The 20765-nt window shown below is 38.0% G+C and overlaps 1 protein-coding gene across 1 annotated transcript; it reads right to left on the bottom strand.

Moving 5' to 3' along the window:
- Positions 1–17647: 17647 nt before the first annotated feature.
- LOC143382570 (uncharacterized) lies at positions 17648–17881 on the bottom strand. The gene has a single exon (XM_076836743.1). The coding sequence runs from the start codon at positions 17879–17881 to the stop codon at positions 17648–17650; it is 234 nt and encodes a 77-aa protein (XP_076692858.1).
- Between the last annotated feature and the right edge of the window lie 2884 nt (positions 17882–20765).

Here is a 20765-nt window from a genome sequence, read left to right as displayed (position 1 = left end):
TTCAATATAGTACTAGAATTTCTAGCCCGAGCAATTAGGCAAGAGGAAGAAATAAAGGGATACAAATAGAAAAGAAGTCAAATTATCCCTGTTTGCAGATGGTATGATCCTGTACTGTGAAGATAACTAGCTCCACCAGAATACTTCTAGATTTGGCAAATTCAGCAACGTAGCCAGGTGTGCTGGCATATGTCTGTATCTCGGGAGGCTGAGGCAGGAGGGTCACAAGTTTGAGATCTGTGCACTTTAGCAAAACATTGTCTTAAAAATTTATAAGGGCTGAAGGTATAGGATATATTTCTGTGATAGAGGATCCAAGGGTTCAATCCCCAGGAAAAACACACTCATGCATAATTCAGCAGGATATAAAATAAACACAGAAATCAATAGCTTTTCTATGCATCAGTAATAAACTCATGGAGAAATAATTCAAGAAAACAATTCCATGCATAGTAGCTTAAAAAATTTTTTAAAACCTAGGAATAAACCTTACCTGGGAAGTAAAATTCTATACAAGGAAAATTACAGAATGCTAAGAAAAAGTCTACACACTAGAAGATGAAAAGACTTCTCATGCTCATGGATTGGCAGAATTAGTATTGTTTTAATTGGCCACATGAGTGATCTACATATTCAGTGTAATTCCCGTCATAATACTGATGACATTCTTTACATAACTAGAAAAAGTTATAAAATTCATTAGGAAGAACAAAGACCCAGAATAGATAAAGCAATACTGATAAAACAGCAATTCTGGCTAGGCATGGTGGCACACACCTGTAATCCCAGCAACTCGGGAGGCTGAGGTAGGAGGATCATGTGTTCAAAGCCAGCCTCAGCAACAGTGAGGCACTATCTCTAAATAAGATACAAAAGCAGGGGATGTGGCTCAGTGGTCAAGTGCCCAAGTTCAATCCCTGGTACCAGCCCCCTCACCCCCCACCCCGCAAAAAAAAAAAAAAAATGCAATGCTGGAGGGACCTCAACACTTGGCTTTAAATTACATTACAGAGCTGTAGTAACAAAAACAGCTCAGTGGTGGCATAAAAACAGGCACAGACCAATGTAATAGGACAGGACACAGAGTCAAGTCCTGTGGGGATAAATGCATGGAGTATGCAAATGTGGCATACATTAAAGTCACTCCCCTTGTGCTAGGCACAGCCCTGGGCATGAGGCCATGTGTTGCAGTCTCTGTGCTTGCTCCATGCCTCACTCTTCAATTGATCACTGCAAGGACAGTTAGAAATTGCATTGGTTGCTGCCTGTAATCTGCTTAACTACTGCCTGAGTATATATACATGGTAACTTCACAATAAAATCAGACCTGATTCCTGCTGGTCTCCAGAGGTCTTGATTATTGACTCTGCAGCCACACTCTCCTCTACCCTGTTCTGTGGACCTCCTTGCTGGATAAGAGAGATCCCACACAAAGTCTATAGAACTACTATCATCTGATTCTTTTTTAAATTTTTTTTAGTTGTAGTTGTATACAATAAATTTATTTATTTTTATGTGGTCCTGAGAATTGAACCCAGTGCCTCACAAATGTGAGGCAGGCGCTCTACCAATGAGCTATAGCCCTAGCACAATCGTCTGGTTCTTGACAAAAGTACCCCAAACATATTGGAACCTTTTTAAAAATGGTTCTGGAAGAACTGGATATACATATGTAGAATGAAACTAGATCCTTATCTCTCATCCTGTACATTGTTGAAGTCAATTCAAAACCAGTCAGATACCTGAGACCAAAAACTTTGCAATTGCTATAAGAAAAAGAAAACTACGGAAAATACTTCAACATAGAGGTATAGGCACTTGATTGCCCAAATAGGGCCCCAATAGCTCAGGAAATAACAAGCATCAATAAATGGGATAGTATCAAATTAAAAAACTTTTGCACAGCAAACAAAATGATAATCAGAGTAAAGAGACACACTATAGAATGGGAGAAAATCTTTGCCAGTTAATATTCCTAACAATATTAAGATTCAGAATATATGAAGAACTCAAAAAACTGAAAATCAATAAAGCAGTAAACCATTTTAAGTGGAAAAATAAACAGATATTTCTCAAAAGAAGTACATATGACCAACAATTTTTTTAAGTGCTCATCTTTAGCCATCAGAGAAATGTAAATCAAAATTACACTCAAGATTTCATTTCATGTCAGTTAGAATGGCAGTCATCAAAAACACAAATAACAAATGATTGATGAGGATGTGGGGAAAAGGAACTCATATACTGTTGGTCGGGATGTAAATTAGTATAGCCACCAGAAATCAGATAAAAATAGAATTACTGTGTAATCCTGGTATAACACTTCTTGGTATTTATTTGGAAGAATTAAAGTCAGCCTCTTTTAGAGATAATACGCATACCCATGTTTATCTTAGCACAATTCACAGCTAAGTTATGGATTCAGCCTAGGTGTCCATCAGCAGTTGAATAGATACAGAAAATATGGCACATAGTGCAGTATTATTCAGTCACAAAGAACGAAATTGTGTCCTTTGCAGGAAAATGCCAATGGTGAAAAGCATTATGGAAAGTGAAATAAACCAAACTCAGAAAAAACAAGTATCATGTGAAGGCAGAGGAGACAATGACAACAACAAAAGGATGCCATGAACATAGAGGGAAAACCACTAGTTTAGTGGAAGGGCATCAAGAAGAGAGGGAAGAGGAGGGAAAGGGGACATGCTGAAGGCTCAAATTTTGATCACATTTTGTTCTAGGCATGTATGAAGATGTCACAATGAAACTCACTATTGTGTGCAATTAATATGCACCAGTAAAAGCTCTGCTATGGATCAAATGGACTTAACAGATTATCAGAACTTTCCATCCAACAGCTACAGAAGGCACATTCTTTTTATCAGCACATGGAACTTTATGTAGAATAGATAATATATGAGGTCACAAAACAAGTCTTAAGGAATTCTTAAAAAATAAAATATTTTGTATCTTTTCTGATCATTGCAGAATGAAACTAGAAGCCAATAACAGCAGCAACTTTACAAGTTATACAAATAAATGGAGACTGAATCAAACACACCTTTGAATGAATGGTAGGTCATTGAGGAGGTCAAAAGGGAAATTAAAGGAGTTCTTGAAACAAATGACATACCAAACTCAACATACCAGAACACACAGGATGCAGAAAAAGAAGGAAGCTTATAGTAATGAATGCCTACATCAAAAAATTAGAAAGCTTTCAGATAAACATTGTAATAATGCATCTCAAGGACTTCAAAAGCAAGAACAAACCAAACCCAAAATGAGCAGAGGGAAAAAAATAAAGATTAGAGCAGCAACAAATGAAATACAGTCTAAAAATTACAAAAGATCAGTGAAACAAAGAAATGGTTATTTGAAAAGATAAAACTGACAAATTTGTAGCTAGAATAACAAGGTGGTGAGGGAAGAAGACCCAAGTAAATAAAATTTGTGATGAAAGAGGAAACATAAGAGATAGAGAAATTCAAAAGATCAGCCTGGTATGGTGGCACATGCCTGTAATCCCAGCAGCTCAGGAGGCTGAGGCTGAGGTGGAGGACTGTGAGTTCAAAGCCAGCTTCAGCAATATAGTGAGGCCTTAAGCAACTTACTGAGACCCTGTCTCAAAAATTAAACATGGCTTGGTATTTGGCTCAGTGATTAAGCAACACTGGGTTGAATCCCTGATACAAAAAAAAAAAAAAAAATTGAAAGCATTCCCTCTAAAAACTGGAACAAGACAGGGATGCCCTCTTTTACCATTTCTATTTAACATAGTTCTTGAATCTAGCCAGAGCAATTAGACAGATGAAAGAAATTAATGGGATACAGATAGAAAAAGAAGAACTCAAAAACTATCACTATTTGCCAACGACATGATTCTACACCTAAAGGATACAAAAAATTCACCAGAAAATTTCTAGAGCTAGTAAATGAATTCAGCAAAGTAGCAGGATATAAAATCAACACCCATAAATTAAAGACACGTCTATACATCAGTGACAAATTCTCTGAAAGAGAAACTAGGAAGACCACCCCATTTACAATAACCTCAAAAAATAAAATACTTGGGAATCAACTTAACAAAAAAGGTGAAAGACTTCTACAAATGAAAACTGCAGAAAATACTAAAGAAAGAAATTAGACTTTAGAAAAGATGGAAAGATCTCCCTTGGTTTTGGATTGGCAAAATTAATATTGTCAAAATGACCATACTACCAAAAGTACTTTACAGGTTTAATGCAATCCCAGTGACATTCCTCATAGAAATAGAAAAACAATCATGAAATTAATATGGAAAAATAAAAAGACCCAGAATAGCCAAAGCAATCCTTAGCAAGAAGAGTGAAGCTGGTGGCATTACTAGTCCAGACCTAAAACTATACTATAGAGCAATAGTAACAAAAACAGCATGGCGTTAGCACCAAAATAGACTTGTAGACCAATGGTACAGAATAGAGGACACAAACACAAATACTGTTATCTCATAACAGATAAAGACACCAAAAACATATATTGGAGAAAAGATAGCCTCTTCAAAAATGGTGCTGGGAAAACTGGAAATCCATATGCCCCAAAATAAAATTAGGCCCCTGTCTCTCACCACGCACAAAACAATTCAAAGTGGATCAAGGACCTAGGAATTAAAACAGAGACCCTGAGCCAAACAGAAGAAAAAGCAGGCCCAAATTTTCATCATGTCAGATTAGGCTCTGACTTCTTTAAAGAGACTCCTATAGCACAAGAAATAAAATCAAGAATCAATAAATGGGATGGATTCAAATGAAAAAGCTTCTTCTCAGTAAAATAAATAATCAGAGGGCTGGGGCTGGGGCTCAGGGGTATAGCACATTTGCCTGGTACTGGGTTCAATTCTCAGCACTGCATATAAATAAATAAATAAAGGTCTATCAACAACTAAAAAATATTTTTTTAAAAAAGAAACAATCAGGTGAATAGAGAGTCTACAGAATGGGAGCAAATTTTTACCACACGCACATCAGATAGAACACTAATCTCTACAATATATAAAAAACTCAAAAACTTAACACCAAAAAAACCCAAATAACCCAATCAATAAATGAGCCAAGGAACTGAAAACTTTTCAGAAGATGACATACAATAAATCAATAAATATATGAACAAAATGTCTGACATCTCTAGCATTTTAAGAAATGCAAATCAAACGAAGATTTCATTTCACTCCAGTCATAATGGCAGCTATTAAGAATACAATAGCTGATATGTGGATGCTGACTCCAATAGGGGTTGGGGTTTTGGCTCAGTGGTAAGAGCACTTGTCTAACATGTGTAAGCATCATTTTTCATATCTCTGGTTCAATACAAAGTATCTTTACACCATTCGTGTCTTCATACATGTATTTTGGATACTGATGTCCATCTCATTCCACCATCATTTCTATCCCCATGCCCCTCCCTTTACCTCCCACCCCTTTTTGCCCTCTCTAGAGTTCGTCTATTTAAAGGAGGGAATCTTTCCAAGTTCATTCTGTGAGGCCAGCATACCCTGTTGCTAAACTGGACAAGGACAGAACAACAAAAAAGTAATCTATATATCAATATCCCTGATGAGCATAGATGCAAAAATCCTCAACAAAATATTACCAAATCAAATTCAACACCACATCAAAAAACCACACACCATAATCAAGCTGATTTTATGAAAGGGAGTAAGACTGTTTCAACATGCAAATCAATAAACATAATAAGCCAGGCATTCTGGCACACACCTGTAATCCCAGTGATTTGGGGGCTTGAGGCAGGATTATTGTGAGTTTGAGACCAGATGAGTAACATAGCAGGTCGCTGTCAGGAAAGGGGAGGGGAGGGGAAATAACTGTGCTACATCATGTAATCAGAATAAAGGAAAAAATCATATGATCATCTCAATACATGCAAAAAACCCCATGTTTGATAAAAATGCAATATTCCTTCATGATAAACACTCTGAAAAAATTAGATATAGTATGCTCATACTTCAACAAAGTATAACTCACAGCCAACATTACCCCTAAATGGGGAAAAACTGAAAACATTTCTTCTAAAAACAGTGTTCACTGTCACTTCTTTTTTTTTTCAATGGAGTACTAGAAGTTTTAGAAAAAGCAATTAGGTGGGCTGGGGTTGTGGCTCAGTGGTAGAGCCCTTGCCTAGCATATGTGAGGCACTGAGTTCGATCCTCAGCACCATGTATAAATAATAAAGGATTTTTTTTAAGAAAAGATCCATCAACAACTAATACTTTAAAAAAAACAGGCAAGAGAAGGAAACAAAAGACATTCACTTGGATAGGAGGCTATCAAATTATTATCCCTGTTTACTAATGATATCATTCTATACACCGATAAACCTTGTAACTACCAAATGACTATTACAGCTGAGAAATGAATTCAGTAAAGTAACAGTATGTAAAATCAACATAAAAAACTTAGTAACTTTTCTATATGCAGTAACATTTCTATGAATTTGCTGAGAAAGAAATCATGAAAGTGATCCCATTCACAATAGCCACAAATAAAATATCTGGAATAAACTAAGAAGTGAAAGTCCTCTATGATAAAAATTATGAAGTGTTGAAAAAAGTTGTAGTAACCAAATGGTGGAAAGATCTCCCATGTTGGATTGTTGGAATTAATAATTTAAATGTGTTAAATATGTTTAAATATGTTAAAATGTCTATCTATATATTAACGAAATCCCATCAAAATCCTAATGACATTCTTCACAGAACTAGGAAAAAAATCTTAAAATTCTTACAGAAGCACAAAACCCCTGAATAGCCAAAGAAATCTTGAGCACAAAGAATAAAGCTTAGGCACCACAAGACCTGATTTCAAGGCATACTACAGAACCATAATAACAAGAATAGCATGGTATTGGTCTTAAAACAGATACGTAAACCAGTGGAACAGAATAGAGACCCAGCAATAAATTCACATATCTACAGACAACTGGTTGTTAAGAAAGGTGCCAAAAACATTGGCAAAAGGACAGTCTCTAACAACAAATGGTGCTGGGAAAACAAGATATCCACATGTAGAAGACTGAAATTCCATCCCTATCTCTTGCCACATACAAAACCAACTCAAAATGGGTAAAAAAGACCTGCAACTCCTAAGTATTAGAGGAAAACATAGGGGAAACATTTCATGATATTGTAATAGGCAATGACTTTCTCGATATGACCCTGAAAACACACAAAACAAGAGCAAAATTTGACAAATGGGATTACGTCAAACTAAAAAGCTTCTGCACAGCTAACAATCAATAGATAGCCTACAGAATGGGAGCAAATATTAGCCAGCTACTCATCTGACAGAGTTAACATCAAGAATATATAAAGAACTCAGAAAACAGTGTGTCATATGCCTGTAACCCCACCTATTTGGGAGGCTGAGGCCAGAGGATCTCTATTTTGAGGCCATTCTGGGCAAATTGGTGAAACCCTGTCTCAAAAATAAAAACAGGGCTGGAGATGTATCTCAGTGCTAGAGCAGTTGCCTAGCACGTGCAAGGCCCTGCATTCCATCCCCAGTACTGTAAACACAACAACAAAAACCTAACAATAACACAGTTTTAAAACAGGCCAATGATCTGAATAGACACTTCTAAAGTGAACAATTATAAATGGTGAATACATACTCAATATCATCAATCAGGGAAATTGTCAAAACTAAAACAAGATACAGTCTCTTCCCAGTTAGAATGACTATATATATATATCAAAATAACAAATGATAGCAAAATGGAACTCTTATACACTGTTGGTGGGAATGTAAAGTAGTACAATCATGACAGAAAACACAGAAGTACCTCAAAGAAAGAGAATTACCATATGATTCAGCTACCGCACTCCAGGGTATATATCCAAAGAAAATACAGTCAGCATACAAAAGAAATACCTGCATGTCTACGTTTATTGTAGCACTGTTCACAATAGCAAAGACTATGGAATCACCGTAGGTGCTTACCAATAGATGAATGTATAAAGAAAGCACAATACATAAATATATGCATAATGAAATATTACTCAGCCATGAAGAAAAATGACCCTGGCATCTTTCCCAGTCCCTAATAACCACTATTCTACTTTCAGGCCAACACTTTTTTTTCTTAGTTTCTACATATGAGAGAAAACATGAGATACTTACTTGTCTTTCTCCTATCTGACTTATTTCACTTAACATAATGTCCTCCAGTTCCATCTACCTTTCGGTTATGACAGAAACTAAGAAAAAAAAGTGTTGGCCTGGAAGTAGAATAGTGGTTACTAGGGACTGAGAAGGATGCCAGGGTCGGGTGGATAAAGGTTTGGAAGAAGGTGATTAGATATGATCAGTGCTACATACATGTATGGAAATAGCAGACCAAATCTTATTAATATATGTAATTAATAAGTACCAATAAAAATTAATTGTAAAAAATACTGAATAAATACAAAAGAGAAAAATATTCTGTTTTTGCAGACTAGGTCTGTTTTGGCACTTATCTATCACTTTGCCAAGTTATTTTTTTGACATGGAAAATGAACTTTAGGAAACCCAGAGGCTAAGGTCTCCAAGAATAGACTAAATTTTGGGTTAGAAACATGAAGTTTTCTGAGATGGAGGTCAACCCATGCCTGTCTGGGTTGCTCCAGTAAGCAAGCAGTGTATATGGTAAGACTTTGGCTTGAACAGAAAAAGAAGAGTAATGTACTCCTATAGACTGAGGGTTGGTGTACCTTTTACCCCGCAACAAGTTTCCTGTAGTGGACCAATTATTTCAGGTACTCTGAAATGAAATGATGCCCTTACCCCTCTGGGGATTACCGTGGCAGTTAAAGGAGTCAGTAAAGCAGAGATGATAGGCTGATGCCAGTCTCCAGAGCATGGTTAGAAGAGACCCCTTGCAAGCTGCATGCTTCTGCTATTGTGACAATCGTGTGGTTATACATGCCATTATTCTAGCCTCTCCACAGAGGCATATTCTAAAACTTGGGCTAAAATGACTAAAGCACTACTGAAAATCACTAAAGGCAAGGAAATTTATATCTCAGCTCTTCCAAGAACTCTTGTAGATGTGGAAATCTTGCTGAGCAGGTGCTCCAATGCCCAAGTACATCAAGGCTACTGCTTTTCACGGGATACCACCTGTGGACTAGGAGGCAGGAGCCCAAACTCTAAGAGAGCAGACAGATTGAACAACCCTGGGAAGACTGACTCCATAGGAAAGGAGCACAGTGTCCTCACAATAATGATTAGGATAATCTACCTTTTCTTGTCAGTCACCAGCAAATTGATAACAATATAAAATACAAGCAGAAGGGTCAAGGAGGGGACTTCTCTTATTTAGAGAAAGAGATACATTCTTAAGAAGTAGCCCAAGAACCAAATAAAAAGGGGCTGCTTAGATACATGGAATAAATCTGATAGGGAGCAGGTTCTACCAAACTGAGGCTGCCAGAGTATAAGAAGGATTATATCCCTATTAAGGGCTCCAGAAAATCAGGGTGGAATGTGGGAATGACCCACAGAGGTGGTTTTGGACCCTGTTCCATACATATCTTGATGATGTGAACTTCTATGGCTTAGAAGACTGCTCATCTTATGTTACTGTTATCATCCTATCTTACTACTAATTTACCTAAAACATTCCCAGAAAGATTATCAATAAACAATACTGATGAAGCCAAAGAGATCCTCCATTATCTGGGAATATTGGAATAGGTTCATCAGGCAACAGATGGTATGTGTCATGTCTTGCCAAGTATGGAGAAGGTTAAATCCACCCAGTTGTTTCTCAGGGGCATTCCTAACATATTAAATATAAGTCCTCTTTATTGATAACGAGAGCTAATGCTAAAATAATTCAAGAGACCATACTTGCCCTGGACTTAATAGGATCTCTTGAAGGGCAAACTCAGAATCAAGTGTTGCCTATTCTGCAAACAAAATTTGACCTAAATCAAAATTACTACACATGGCAAGACTGTCCCCCTCAGCCAGGTTGAAATAACCACCTACAACTGTGTTTCTGCTCACATGAATCCCAAGATGAACATGAGAGGTTATACTGAACACTGCGGGATCAAATTTGTTTTCTGGGAAACTGGCAGAGCAGTTACAGTACTTAATAGGGTCAAGTTACAGTTACCACCAGTGCCATGCACCCACCTTACTGAGTGGTCATGGAGACCGGCTCCTTTTGGCAAATAACTACAGCAATTTTGCTTTGGGTTCCAAAAATACATAACACTGGCTAGCTCTGTTGGACATACATGCTCAAATCTCCCTAATTCTAAGAATCATGCAGGCTTTACAAAGACCCCTCAAGGAGGTAACAGGCTTGGAAGGAGAATTAATAGGGGGTAATTACTCAATTATTAAAATTGACCCAGATTTGCTATGAAATATTTCTGTTATTGTTGTTTCCCATTATTAAATGGACCTTCTCTCAATAGGGAACTTCAGGAAGCAACCCTAAGGTTTTTGTACTGTTGCGGGCACCACTCCATGGGAACCAGTGAGCTTTTCCCTGCCTGGTTCAGGTGGTAAATATGCCACAGTAATGGCTTAGACAAAGCACTGAAGGATGACAGCCTGTCAAAGCTGACTCAGATAGGAAGGGGTACTGATTTCCACAGTCTCACCTTTCAGTTCCCTGGAATGGCCTGTGCTTAAAGCTACTAATAATGAATGGATGCTAACTATTGATCACAAAAATACAGAACAAGGCAGTTCTCTTTATTAGAGAATCTCTACCAGATATTGTCACCTTAATGAATGACTAAACAATGTGGGTAAATAGTTACAGAAAGGTCAACCACAATTTACCTTAACCTGTGAAGATCAACAGCACACCTTTACCCCATCACCTATAGGGTACTTATTTAGCTTTATAGTTTTGCTGACAGGGCATCAACACTTGCCCCACATTTCCACCAAAAAACTTGGTGGAAAGTCAGTGGCATCATATCCTCAATGGTCCTGACCAAATATGTCTCACAGCCCATTACAACCATGAACAAACACCTCACTGGAAAGGGATGGACAATTGCCCCACGTAAGATAAAAGACCCTTCCCAATCTGTCAAAGCCCTCATCAGTTCAGGGATCCAACCAATTGCAAATTCTGGCACCAAAACATTCTTTGCTCTGATATTTGCTGGTTCTTAACTATTCAATAACCTACAACTTTTCCACTTTTCAGTTATCAAAACTGAAGTCCTTATTGCAGGGCAGGGCCAGTTTACCTTATGAACTGAGATTCCTATTATGCCTGGATAATGGAAAAAGTTCACTGTAAAACTGAGTCAGCAACAGAGAGCTCCTTATTAAAGTGGATCTACAGAATCAAGATACACTGAACCCTACTAGAATGTCATCCTCCATGGTAATAGATACATACCCTGCCACTAAGGTTAACTTGTCAAATCCCTCCATGAAGGGATTTGGATCTGGAGGGAGAATGGTCAGCACTCAAAACAAGAAAAATCAATGGTCTTTCTTCACTGGTGGAGTGAGCTCAGGACATAAGGGAGCCAGACAAAGGAGAGCTGCAGCCTATCGTCCCCAAACAAGTCCTCCAGTCTCCATGTGTGCAATACTCCCAGCAATACAGTATCCCCTTGACAAACATTAACACTTACATTTTCACCCATTAGCCACCAACCACTTATTGGTCGGGACTTTGGCAAAATCAGTGCTATAAAACATCAGGCTAAGGCATTTGGGGTAAAAAAATGTGGGAAAATATTATCACACTGGCTCCTTTTTTGCCTCCCTTGCACAGATGAACTCAGCCCACACAAGAAAAGACATAGAAGAAGCACATACAACCTTGATACACTCACCAAAACATCAAAGTGAGTAAACCTATTGCAGTAGGCAGAGTCCCAGACTTTAGGGATGAGGCACTCTACCTCTTCTACTCAAAGGTATGTAAGAGAAGAGGTCAGGGCATTTGGGAATCATAGAGTTATGAAAATAGACTTTTCACAGAGGAATTGGGATGTTTACACAAAGCCTAGGACAAACTTAGGGACATGTTAGAAACATAAAGACTGGGTCCACTACTTGGGAGAACCTGCAGAAGAGAAAGGCCACATAAGAACTGGAAAAATCCACTTTATTTGGTCTCTTCCTGTTGTGTGGCAGGGTCTTCACAGTGGTGGGTACTTACACAAGTCTACAACAGGCACAAACCTCCATTAATATTATTGAGGAATGAACAAAACACCTTTCATAGCCTTAGTTCATTTTTTGTTGTTATAACAAGATCTGAAGCTGGCAAATATACAAAGAAAAAAGTTTTGTTTAACTTATAATTCTCATGCTTGGGAAGTCCAAACAGTAGGGCACCAAGATATAGCAAGAACACCCCCTGCCCCAGCTGCATCACAACATGGCAGAGGAGTAAAAGGAAGTGGGCATGGACAGAAGAGCACATGTGTGAGAGGGGAGAAATAAGGGAATGAGCTGAGAAACCTTAACTCGTAACAGCCTATTCTCAGTACTCTCTCAATTCCCAAAGATCTGACCTCCTCCAAGTTAACAGTGCATTAATAAGGTCAGAGTCCCTATGAACTAATCGCTTTCCACTAAGTTTCCACCACTTCTAAACCACCACACTGAGGGCCAAGATTCCAGCACATGAACCTTTGGGGAATATACTCAAACCATATCCATAGCCTTTGGGAATGTCACAAGTTATACAGACAGATTGAGGTTCCCATTTTACTGCATAGCAAAACTAACAATGAACATTACAAAATAAGAGCAGCAGGTTACAGACAAAGACATACTAGGCTTTTTAAACAATGGCTATTGAGGGAACATTGAGGACAATGATCTCTTAAGTCATAAAAACAATGCCCTTAGTTCTGATTACATTGTCTACACAATATTGGGGAGCATGATGTTTTGGATAAAACACCATGTGGTGCACCTGCAAATGCTGGGAATTTCCTTTACAAAGTATGGGACAAGATAGCCCAGTTGCTATGGTGATGCCCTGTTTATAAAAGGCTCTGTGCAAAGCACAGAATCTTGGCCTAGATCTCAGAAGCCAGTTCCCAGGGATGGAGGATTCTGAGCATAGTCAGATAACTACAATGTTTCACCAGATCTGCTAACTTCAAGCCTGCCTGCTTAATAGAAACTTTGGACAATGGGCTTCCTGGGTGCCACATGAAGCTCCTAGCATTGCAACAGTGAAATAGCTACAAGAATGTTTCTAGCCCCATAACTTTCTAGTGCACAAAGAACAATGCCTCTGCAGTCTTTAACTTCCTGATTATGAGACTATATATAATAAGCTTGCTGGGCCAGCACTGCATCACTCTGTCTCCTTCAGAATGCAGTATTCCACCTGACCCAGCTTTCTCACTGTGTCTATGTGTTGTGTTTTTCTTAATTCCCCATTGCCCCTCACTAGTTTCTCAGTTTCAGCCACGCAAGTCATGAACAATAATCACCCCATATTTAAACTCATAACAAATAGGGAGATAACCAACAGAGATGCTATGACTTCTGCTAATAATCATATTGGATACAACATATTTACAGTTTTAAAGGACAGGGGAGCTCTGCCAGGGTTGCTCACAGCCAAGGAACCATGGCTCTTCCATCTTTCCCTTCACCTTCAAAGACTGAACAGTTTCCCCTTGATCCCAACAAGGCACTGGTACAGACCATTGACTCTGGGACACTTCTCAACCTGTATCTGTTTATCATTCACTGTAAGCTGAGCACAACACCCACACCACCAGCCACTATCTGGAGAGACATCCTCAGCTGCCATCCACGTGCTGTGTTCCACTACAGATGCCGTGGAAAAAACAATTCTCAGGATGCACAATACTACTGTGTGCTGCTCCGGATACAGCTCCCCTCCTGGATGTAGTTGCCCTGTAATTTTAACCCCTACTCTGTTGCTGTGCCTCTTCTTTACCTGAGGAGTTCCCACATTTGCCATTGTCAACTTCATGTCCATCAGTGGGTCACCATAGTCTTGGTCATCTGCACCCCTACGACTGATGACAGCATGCCATACAACATAACAGGGACACACAACATGGGGTCAGTCTGGGGCAATGGGACCACAATGTTTGTCACCTGGGTTGGTTGGTCAACAACTGAGGCTGGATCTCTTCCCATCTCTGTCAGTGTAAGTCATGCAATAATGTACACCCTTGTAACTGTTGGCCTCTTTTTCTATTAATTATAATGATTTTCTCCTCCTAAACTATTAATTATAATGATCTTTTACCTCCTATACTACAATCTCCATTTACTGGGGAGAAAAGAAATCTCACTGAGTTGCCAAGGACACATTACCATGGACCTCATCTGTGGCTTCGAGGAAGACTATGAACACTAAATAATATTACCTGGGCAAGGCGTATCTAAGAAATCAGTGACTACAACCACACTTAATCCTCTCACAATGCCAACTACAACTATTACACAATAATCTGTGGAAATAGGCTCTACAACAATGAATGCTGCTCACAGAAAATAATCATATCACTTGGGTGTTGCAGCAAAGATAATTCTCATAAAAATATATTTGATCAGACTGATGGAGTTACCTACTGTTCTCTCTGCACGGGGGTTTCTCCATCCAACTGCTCGCATACAGCTATTATAAAATTTGCTAGGCCTACCAACACCACCCACAATAATGACTTGGGAAATATTTGAGGGAAATCACCATCCAATGTTAGTCTTCTGGGGGCCACCTTAAGAAACCATTCACATCTCACTTTATAGAATATAGAAACAAGAGTGAAAAGATCAGAATGAAAACTAACCTGGGAGGAAATGTATTGGTGCAGTCACACCACCACCTCACAAGAGGCCACCCCTGGGGCTACTAGAGGTATTCAAACTTCCTTGAGAAGTATCCCCTAGAATGGAAAAGGTGCAGCAGGTAGTCATACTACAAAGCACAGCTATAATGTGTTGCAACAAATAGAGATGGAAATGAGCCAATTGTACAATGCAATTCATGTTTATTTTTGGAATAATCCACCTATGAGGATCTCATGTGTGAGTGCCCCATAGTTTCAGGCCCAATTTGGTATACAGCTAAATTTTTTTTAAACTGTTGAGAACACCTGAATCTATGTACTACTCAAATGTAATAATGCTATTGATCATTGGCAATCAGTAGAATACTCAATCATTAATGCACACCAACTGTATGGTCATATTGTATATAGCATTAGATACAGTAATACATACCTGCACAAATCTAAACTACATGCTGAGGTTGATTTCAAGAACCTGATCTTCACAGAGTTTATCACCTCTTGCTTGATTTTCCTTTCCCATAAACTTCCCTTATAAGAGGAGCCTATTCTAACCACCAATATCCTACAATGACATTAACATCCAATAAACTGTGAGATTTACCTCATGCAAATATATGGGTAGTGGTAGGCTGAAGCCATATCCAATTGAGTTGAGTCAGGTACTGAAGGTGAAGTAGGTAAACCATAAGCTTATCTGACATTATATGCTCCCGTTCCTACTATTTGGAACTGCACTAAGTCACTCAAACTTACCTTCACAGGAACACAGAGAATACAGGTTGTAAGGGGAACCCAGCAGGCCTGAAATAAAATCAAATAGCCTCACTTATCACAATCTTTCTCCCATCCAGCCCTGGAAAATTGTTTCCACACTTGAATGTTGCCCAAAATGCAAAAATAATTTTATTGAACAGCAGTCTGTCCCTACCAGCTATACTGGCCCAACTCTCCAAAGCCATAGAGAATTTTCCCAACAGTCCCCCGCCCCTGATTATTAACCCTGGATCACTAATTTGGGGGGCAGCAGGAATAGCATATATGTGGCATACCACACAACAATTAAAAGAAACACAGCCATACCCAAAGAATTATCTACACAAACTATACAACTGCCCAATGACTGAAATTTCTCATGGAAGTGCACTTCAGGGACCATGATGTGAGATAACTACACCCCTGGATCAATAATCAGCTGTGCATTTGATGAAAATTGATGCTTGTTGGTGGACATTATTCGCTGTTTTAATAATAGCAAGAACATGTATCAAAGCGGTCAGAAGGTCATTCTATTAACAAAATGGATGGAATAAATAAAAAGCTTCTTATTTTATTATCTATAAGTGGGCCGGCAGGCTAAGAATAGGCTTGAAACCCTGGTTTATGTCCATGTGGAATGCTAGGTCTTCAGGAACCTATATCACTGGCTCCAAATTCAGGCACTACAAAGTAACATCCAACTTAGATTATAACACAACATGGAGCCAGAAAAATGGGTTACTACATAAACCAGCCCCTGTATGTAGGCCCCAGTGTTATTTATTTCTTTTTAGCTGGCCAAGACTCTTGGCTCAAAGCCTGATGGGACCAAACAAAAATATTCAAATATCCAATTGTTTTAAATATAGCCCGAACAGACAAAAATTTCTTATGCATTTAGAGCTGCCTGCTTTATGGAAGCAGCTGAACTCAATATCTGCTAGCAGTAGATAAAGACAAACCCTGGGGTATAAAGGACCCCAAGTTGGGCTGGAGTTGTGGTTCAGTGGTAGAGTGCTTGCCTGGCATGTGTGAGGCCCTGAGTTCAATCCTCTGCACCACATATAAGTAAATAAAAAAGATTCATTGACAAAAAAACATACCCAAGTTGCTGCTCTTCAGAGCTCTGTGACCCAGGGACTCCCTGTGATGGAATGAATTGTGACCACCCCTAAAATTAATATGCTGAAATCCCAACACCCAGGATCTCAGAATATGATCGTACTTGGCGATAGGGGCTTTACGGAGGTAACCGTGTTAATTCAACGATTGATGTCCTTGTTAAGGGACCATTGGAACATAGAGGGATGTCTACAATATGCCCTCTATATTGTCTTTTATTTAATCCTTAAAACAATCTTTTGATATAATTATTGCTATATCCATCTTGAATAAAAGAGTTCTAATTCCAGGATCACACATATAATAGATACAAATTTCTAGATTTGAATTATTTTTTAAAAATATTTTTTAGTTGTAGATGGACATAATACCTTTATTTTATTTATTTTTTAATTTTTAATGTGGTGCCAGGGAGCAAACCCAGTACCTCATGCATGCTAGGCAAACGCTCTACCACTGAGCCACCACCCGGGCCCTTGAATTGAGTCAAGATTCTATCCTTTTCCCACTATATTATTTTCCTCTTAACTTTGGCATCAACTTTTTTATTCATGCTATTCAAACTATAGACAAACAACTGAAATTATGTCAATTAAGGCATTCTAAGGCAAATATGTTTCAGGTATGATATGTATTTCACGGTCAATATCAGAAAGATCTTGAAAACAGCTAAGCTTTATTCTTGTCTCAGGGAAATCTCTTAAGAAAATATGCATTGCATATTACTATTTCAAGTTGTAAAGAAATGGTATCATGGGAAAAAATCAATGCTTATTCTCTTTCAGGAGATATCAGTTGATTTTCAGTAGACATTCCATTTGCATCTTTTTATCTGTTTTTGTACTTGTCATAGTTGCTTACACTGCTTTCTTAGGTTACACAGAGATAACAGGAGACTCAGACTTTTTCTAATAGAAACTCAGTTGAACTCCTCACCTACAGTAACATCAGTCACCAGAAAGGCATTCGAGGAAAATAACCAGTTGTTTGGCGAAGCTGTATCATAAACCTTCTCAGGGCTAATTTTTCTTGCTCAATCTCTTTGAACCGGATGATTAAAGATTTCTGAAGTTTTTCAATGTGAATTCTGGTCTTCTTTTCCTCTCCGAGGTTGTTCACAAGAGCCCTACGCAGGAATATGGGGTCTCCAGACTTCAAGATGCTCCTCTTTATCATGAAGCCCATTCTATTTGTCCTTAAACTGTGACTGAAGAGATTCAAGGCAGGATAGTGAAGCTGCCTGTAAGTGTCTCTGTAAAATGATTTGTGTTTTAGAATATTAGAAACCATAGCACCATGGGAACAGAGCCTCAAAGAATCTTCGAGTTGAGTGACATCAGAGATCTACCTAGTCCAAACCCTTAAATTTACTAATCAGAAGATTTTGAGTTTGAAGATAAATTATTCCTAGTTTAGGAATATAGATGTGTGTAGTGAAGGCTATCTAATACTAACCACTATCTTGTTCCTCTACTTAGGTTAAATGGTGCCTTTAGGGGCTTCTAATCAGGACCAAGATGTTCATGGAGAGAGAAAATTAGAAGGTTGATTCAACAATTGGGTTTTAGAAACTTATTCTTCATTCTCTTATCTATTTACCTAAAGTTTCTGAATTAGATTGTGTCTTTGTTTACACTTAAAGTCAGACTTAGACAAGAATATTTTCATGAACTATCTAATTTTCATATAAGAATAGGAAACAAGAAACATGTATGTATTCTGTTCATCTTCACAAAAAACAAAAAATATAAACTAAGAATTAATGAGATTATCTAAATGGAAAGAGGCAATGCAGATAGGATGGAGAATGGGAGCTAGGTAGGAGGAATATGAAGGCTGCTTCTTTGAGTACACTCAAGTCTACTATTCTGACATTTAGAAATGCTCATTTTTCTTGTGCTCAAAATAATTAAATTCAACAAGATTGGGGGAGGTGATATCCCAAACTACTTCATGTGAACTCCAGGATTGAGCAAAGATGCAAAAAACTTTGTGAGGACTGAGAACTAAATTCTGTGTTGGAGAAAGAGCTACAAATGAAGAATGAAGAAAGGCTATTCTGTATTCTATGGTGCTAGACTGGGATGTGTGCTTTTATGAATCAGCATGAATTTGATTATATGAGTCGGTACTAATCTGTAGTTCTATGCATTAGTATGAATTTGTGATTATATGACTCAGCATAAATTAATCATTCCATGAATCTGAGGCTATATAAATCAGTATAAATTCTTATGCGGAATGGTCCACTAGAAACTCTGGTCTCCAGAGAAACCTTAGAGACTTGAAACTTTGTGACTGTTCCTACCTAAATTGAGGCCTGTTTATTTATTCCCAGCTTCACTTTCTGGAAGGTGCAAAAAAACAGGTTTATTTCTCTCTCTGTGGGTTTTATCTCTGACTTTCACTTAAGTCTTGATTCTGTTGTTTTATTCCCTTTAAATTTTTTACACATGCATAATTCTTTTAGCTCTCTTATTACTGAAATCTCAGGCCAGAGGGCCAACTCTGGGGATCCCAACAAATCAGGTATGGCTACTCACCCCAAAAACCAAAAGGAAAAAGTAATGGTGAAAAGCAGAAAATGAACTTAAATCAATATGGCCATAATGGAAGGCAAAGCAAGACAGCATCCTGGCTTTGTCTTCAGAGTACTGACAAGAGGTTTAGGCTTAGCAGGGGGTAAGAGGTATGCATAATTAAACATTCCTGGTCAAATCGTGGTCTGATTGGTCATGATTTCAGTCCTGGTTCTGTGAAGTGGCTCCAGAGAAGTCCTTAAGTACTTGAGGGGCATGATTATCTATCAGGTCTGTGATCCTCAAAAGGGGCAGTCAGGTTCCCATGAGATGCCTGTTCTTGCTTAGAATTGCAGTCTCATTATGGCGTGATCTGCTTGCAAGGCTACACTATTCCGAGAAGAGGTTGGGCAATGATTGGAGACTTCTAGTGCTGCTCTAGGGGATCTAGAACAGGATGCTGGCAATTCAATGTCCTTACAAACCAATACGTTAGTTACTTTTATATTGGTGTTCCCAGTTTTGAAGGGGGACAAGATAGGTTAGGGCTAATAAACCATGTATCTGAATGAAAGTATTAGAAATATCAGGGTGCCTAGAAAGCAGACACATACTCAGCAAGGCAAATTTTACTTCTGCAGAAAGGTGTGCTTCCCAAAAACTCAAGCAAGAACGGGAGGTCTGTCCAGATTTTTATCCCTAAAGCATCATTGCCCCTTTCTATCACTATTTTAGTGATAGAAAGTCACACAATAGGTAAAATATTTTCGAATTTGATTTTTAAAAAGCTAACAGACCAAAGAAACTCAATGAGCCCAAAATATAAGAAAAAAGAAGAAAATTAAATCAAAGCATATTATAATCAGATTGTTCAAAATGTTATAAAACAGCTAGAGAAATAAGATAGATTACATATAAAAGAACAATGATTATATTCCATGCTTATGATAATTTTATCAAAATGGATTCTACTATCATGTGTAACTAAAACGAACCAATAAAAAAAGAACAAAAGAATATTTCTCTTAGGAAACACGTTAGGGTAGGAAACACTGAAGTAACATCTTTGTAGTACTTATACAAAAAGATAATTTTTAAATCAAAGACCTTTTCTTTTTTCTTTTTTTTAAAGAGAGAGAGAATTTTAATATATATATATATATATATATATATATATATATATATATATATATATATTTATTTATTTTAGTTTTCGGCGGGCACAACATCTTTGTTTGTATGTGGTGCTGAGTATTGAACCTGGGCCACACGCATGCCAGGCGAGTACACTACCACTTGAGCCACATCCCCAGCCCATCAAAGACCTTTTCATACAAGGAAAACCATAATCAGTCAACTGAATATCTGCTATATAACAAATGTTAAAATGTTTGCCTTCTGCTTGAAGGAAAGAGATGTCATATGAATCTTCACAAAGGAATAAAGAATATTTGGATAATAAGTATGTGAGTAAATTATTTTAAAAATTTCCTAAAAAATTAAAAATAGAAGTACAATATGATCCAGCATCTCACTTTTGAGTATGAATT

Source organism: Callospermophilus lateralis, chromosome 17 (genome assembly GCF_048772815.1).
Source record: "Callospermophilus lateralis isolate mCalLat2 chromosome 17, mCalLat2.hap1, whole genome shotgun sequence".
Lineage (NCBI taxonomy): Eukaryota > Metazoa > Chordata > Mammalia > Rodentia > Sciuridae > Callospermophilus > Callospermophilus lateralis.
This window is presented reverse-complemented; position numbering and strand designations above follow the sequence as displayed.

What these genes read in the sequence shown, in the direction of transcription:
- LOC143382570 (XM_076836743.1), bottom strand. Translation starts at nt 17,881, where the DNA reads ATGGGCTTCATGATAAAGAGGAGCATCTTGAAGTCTGGAGACCCCATA.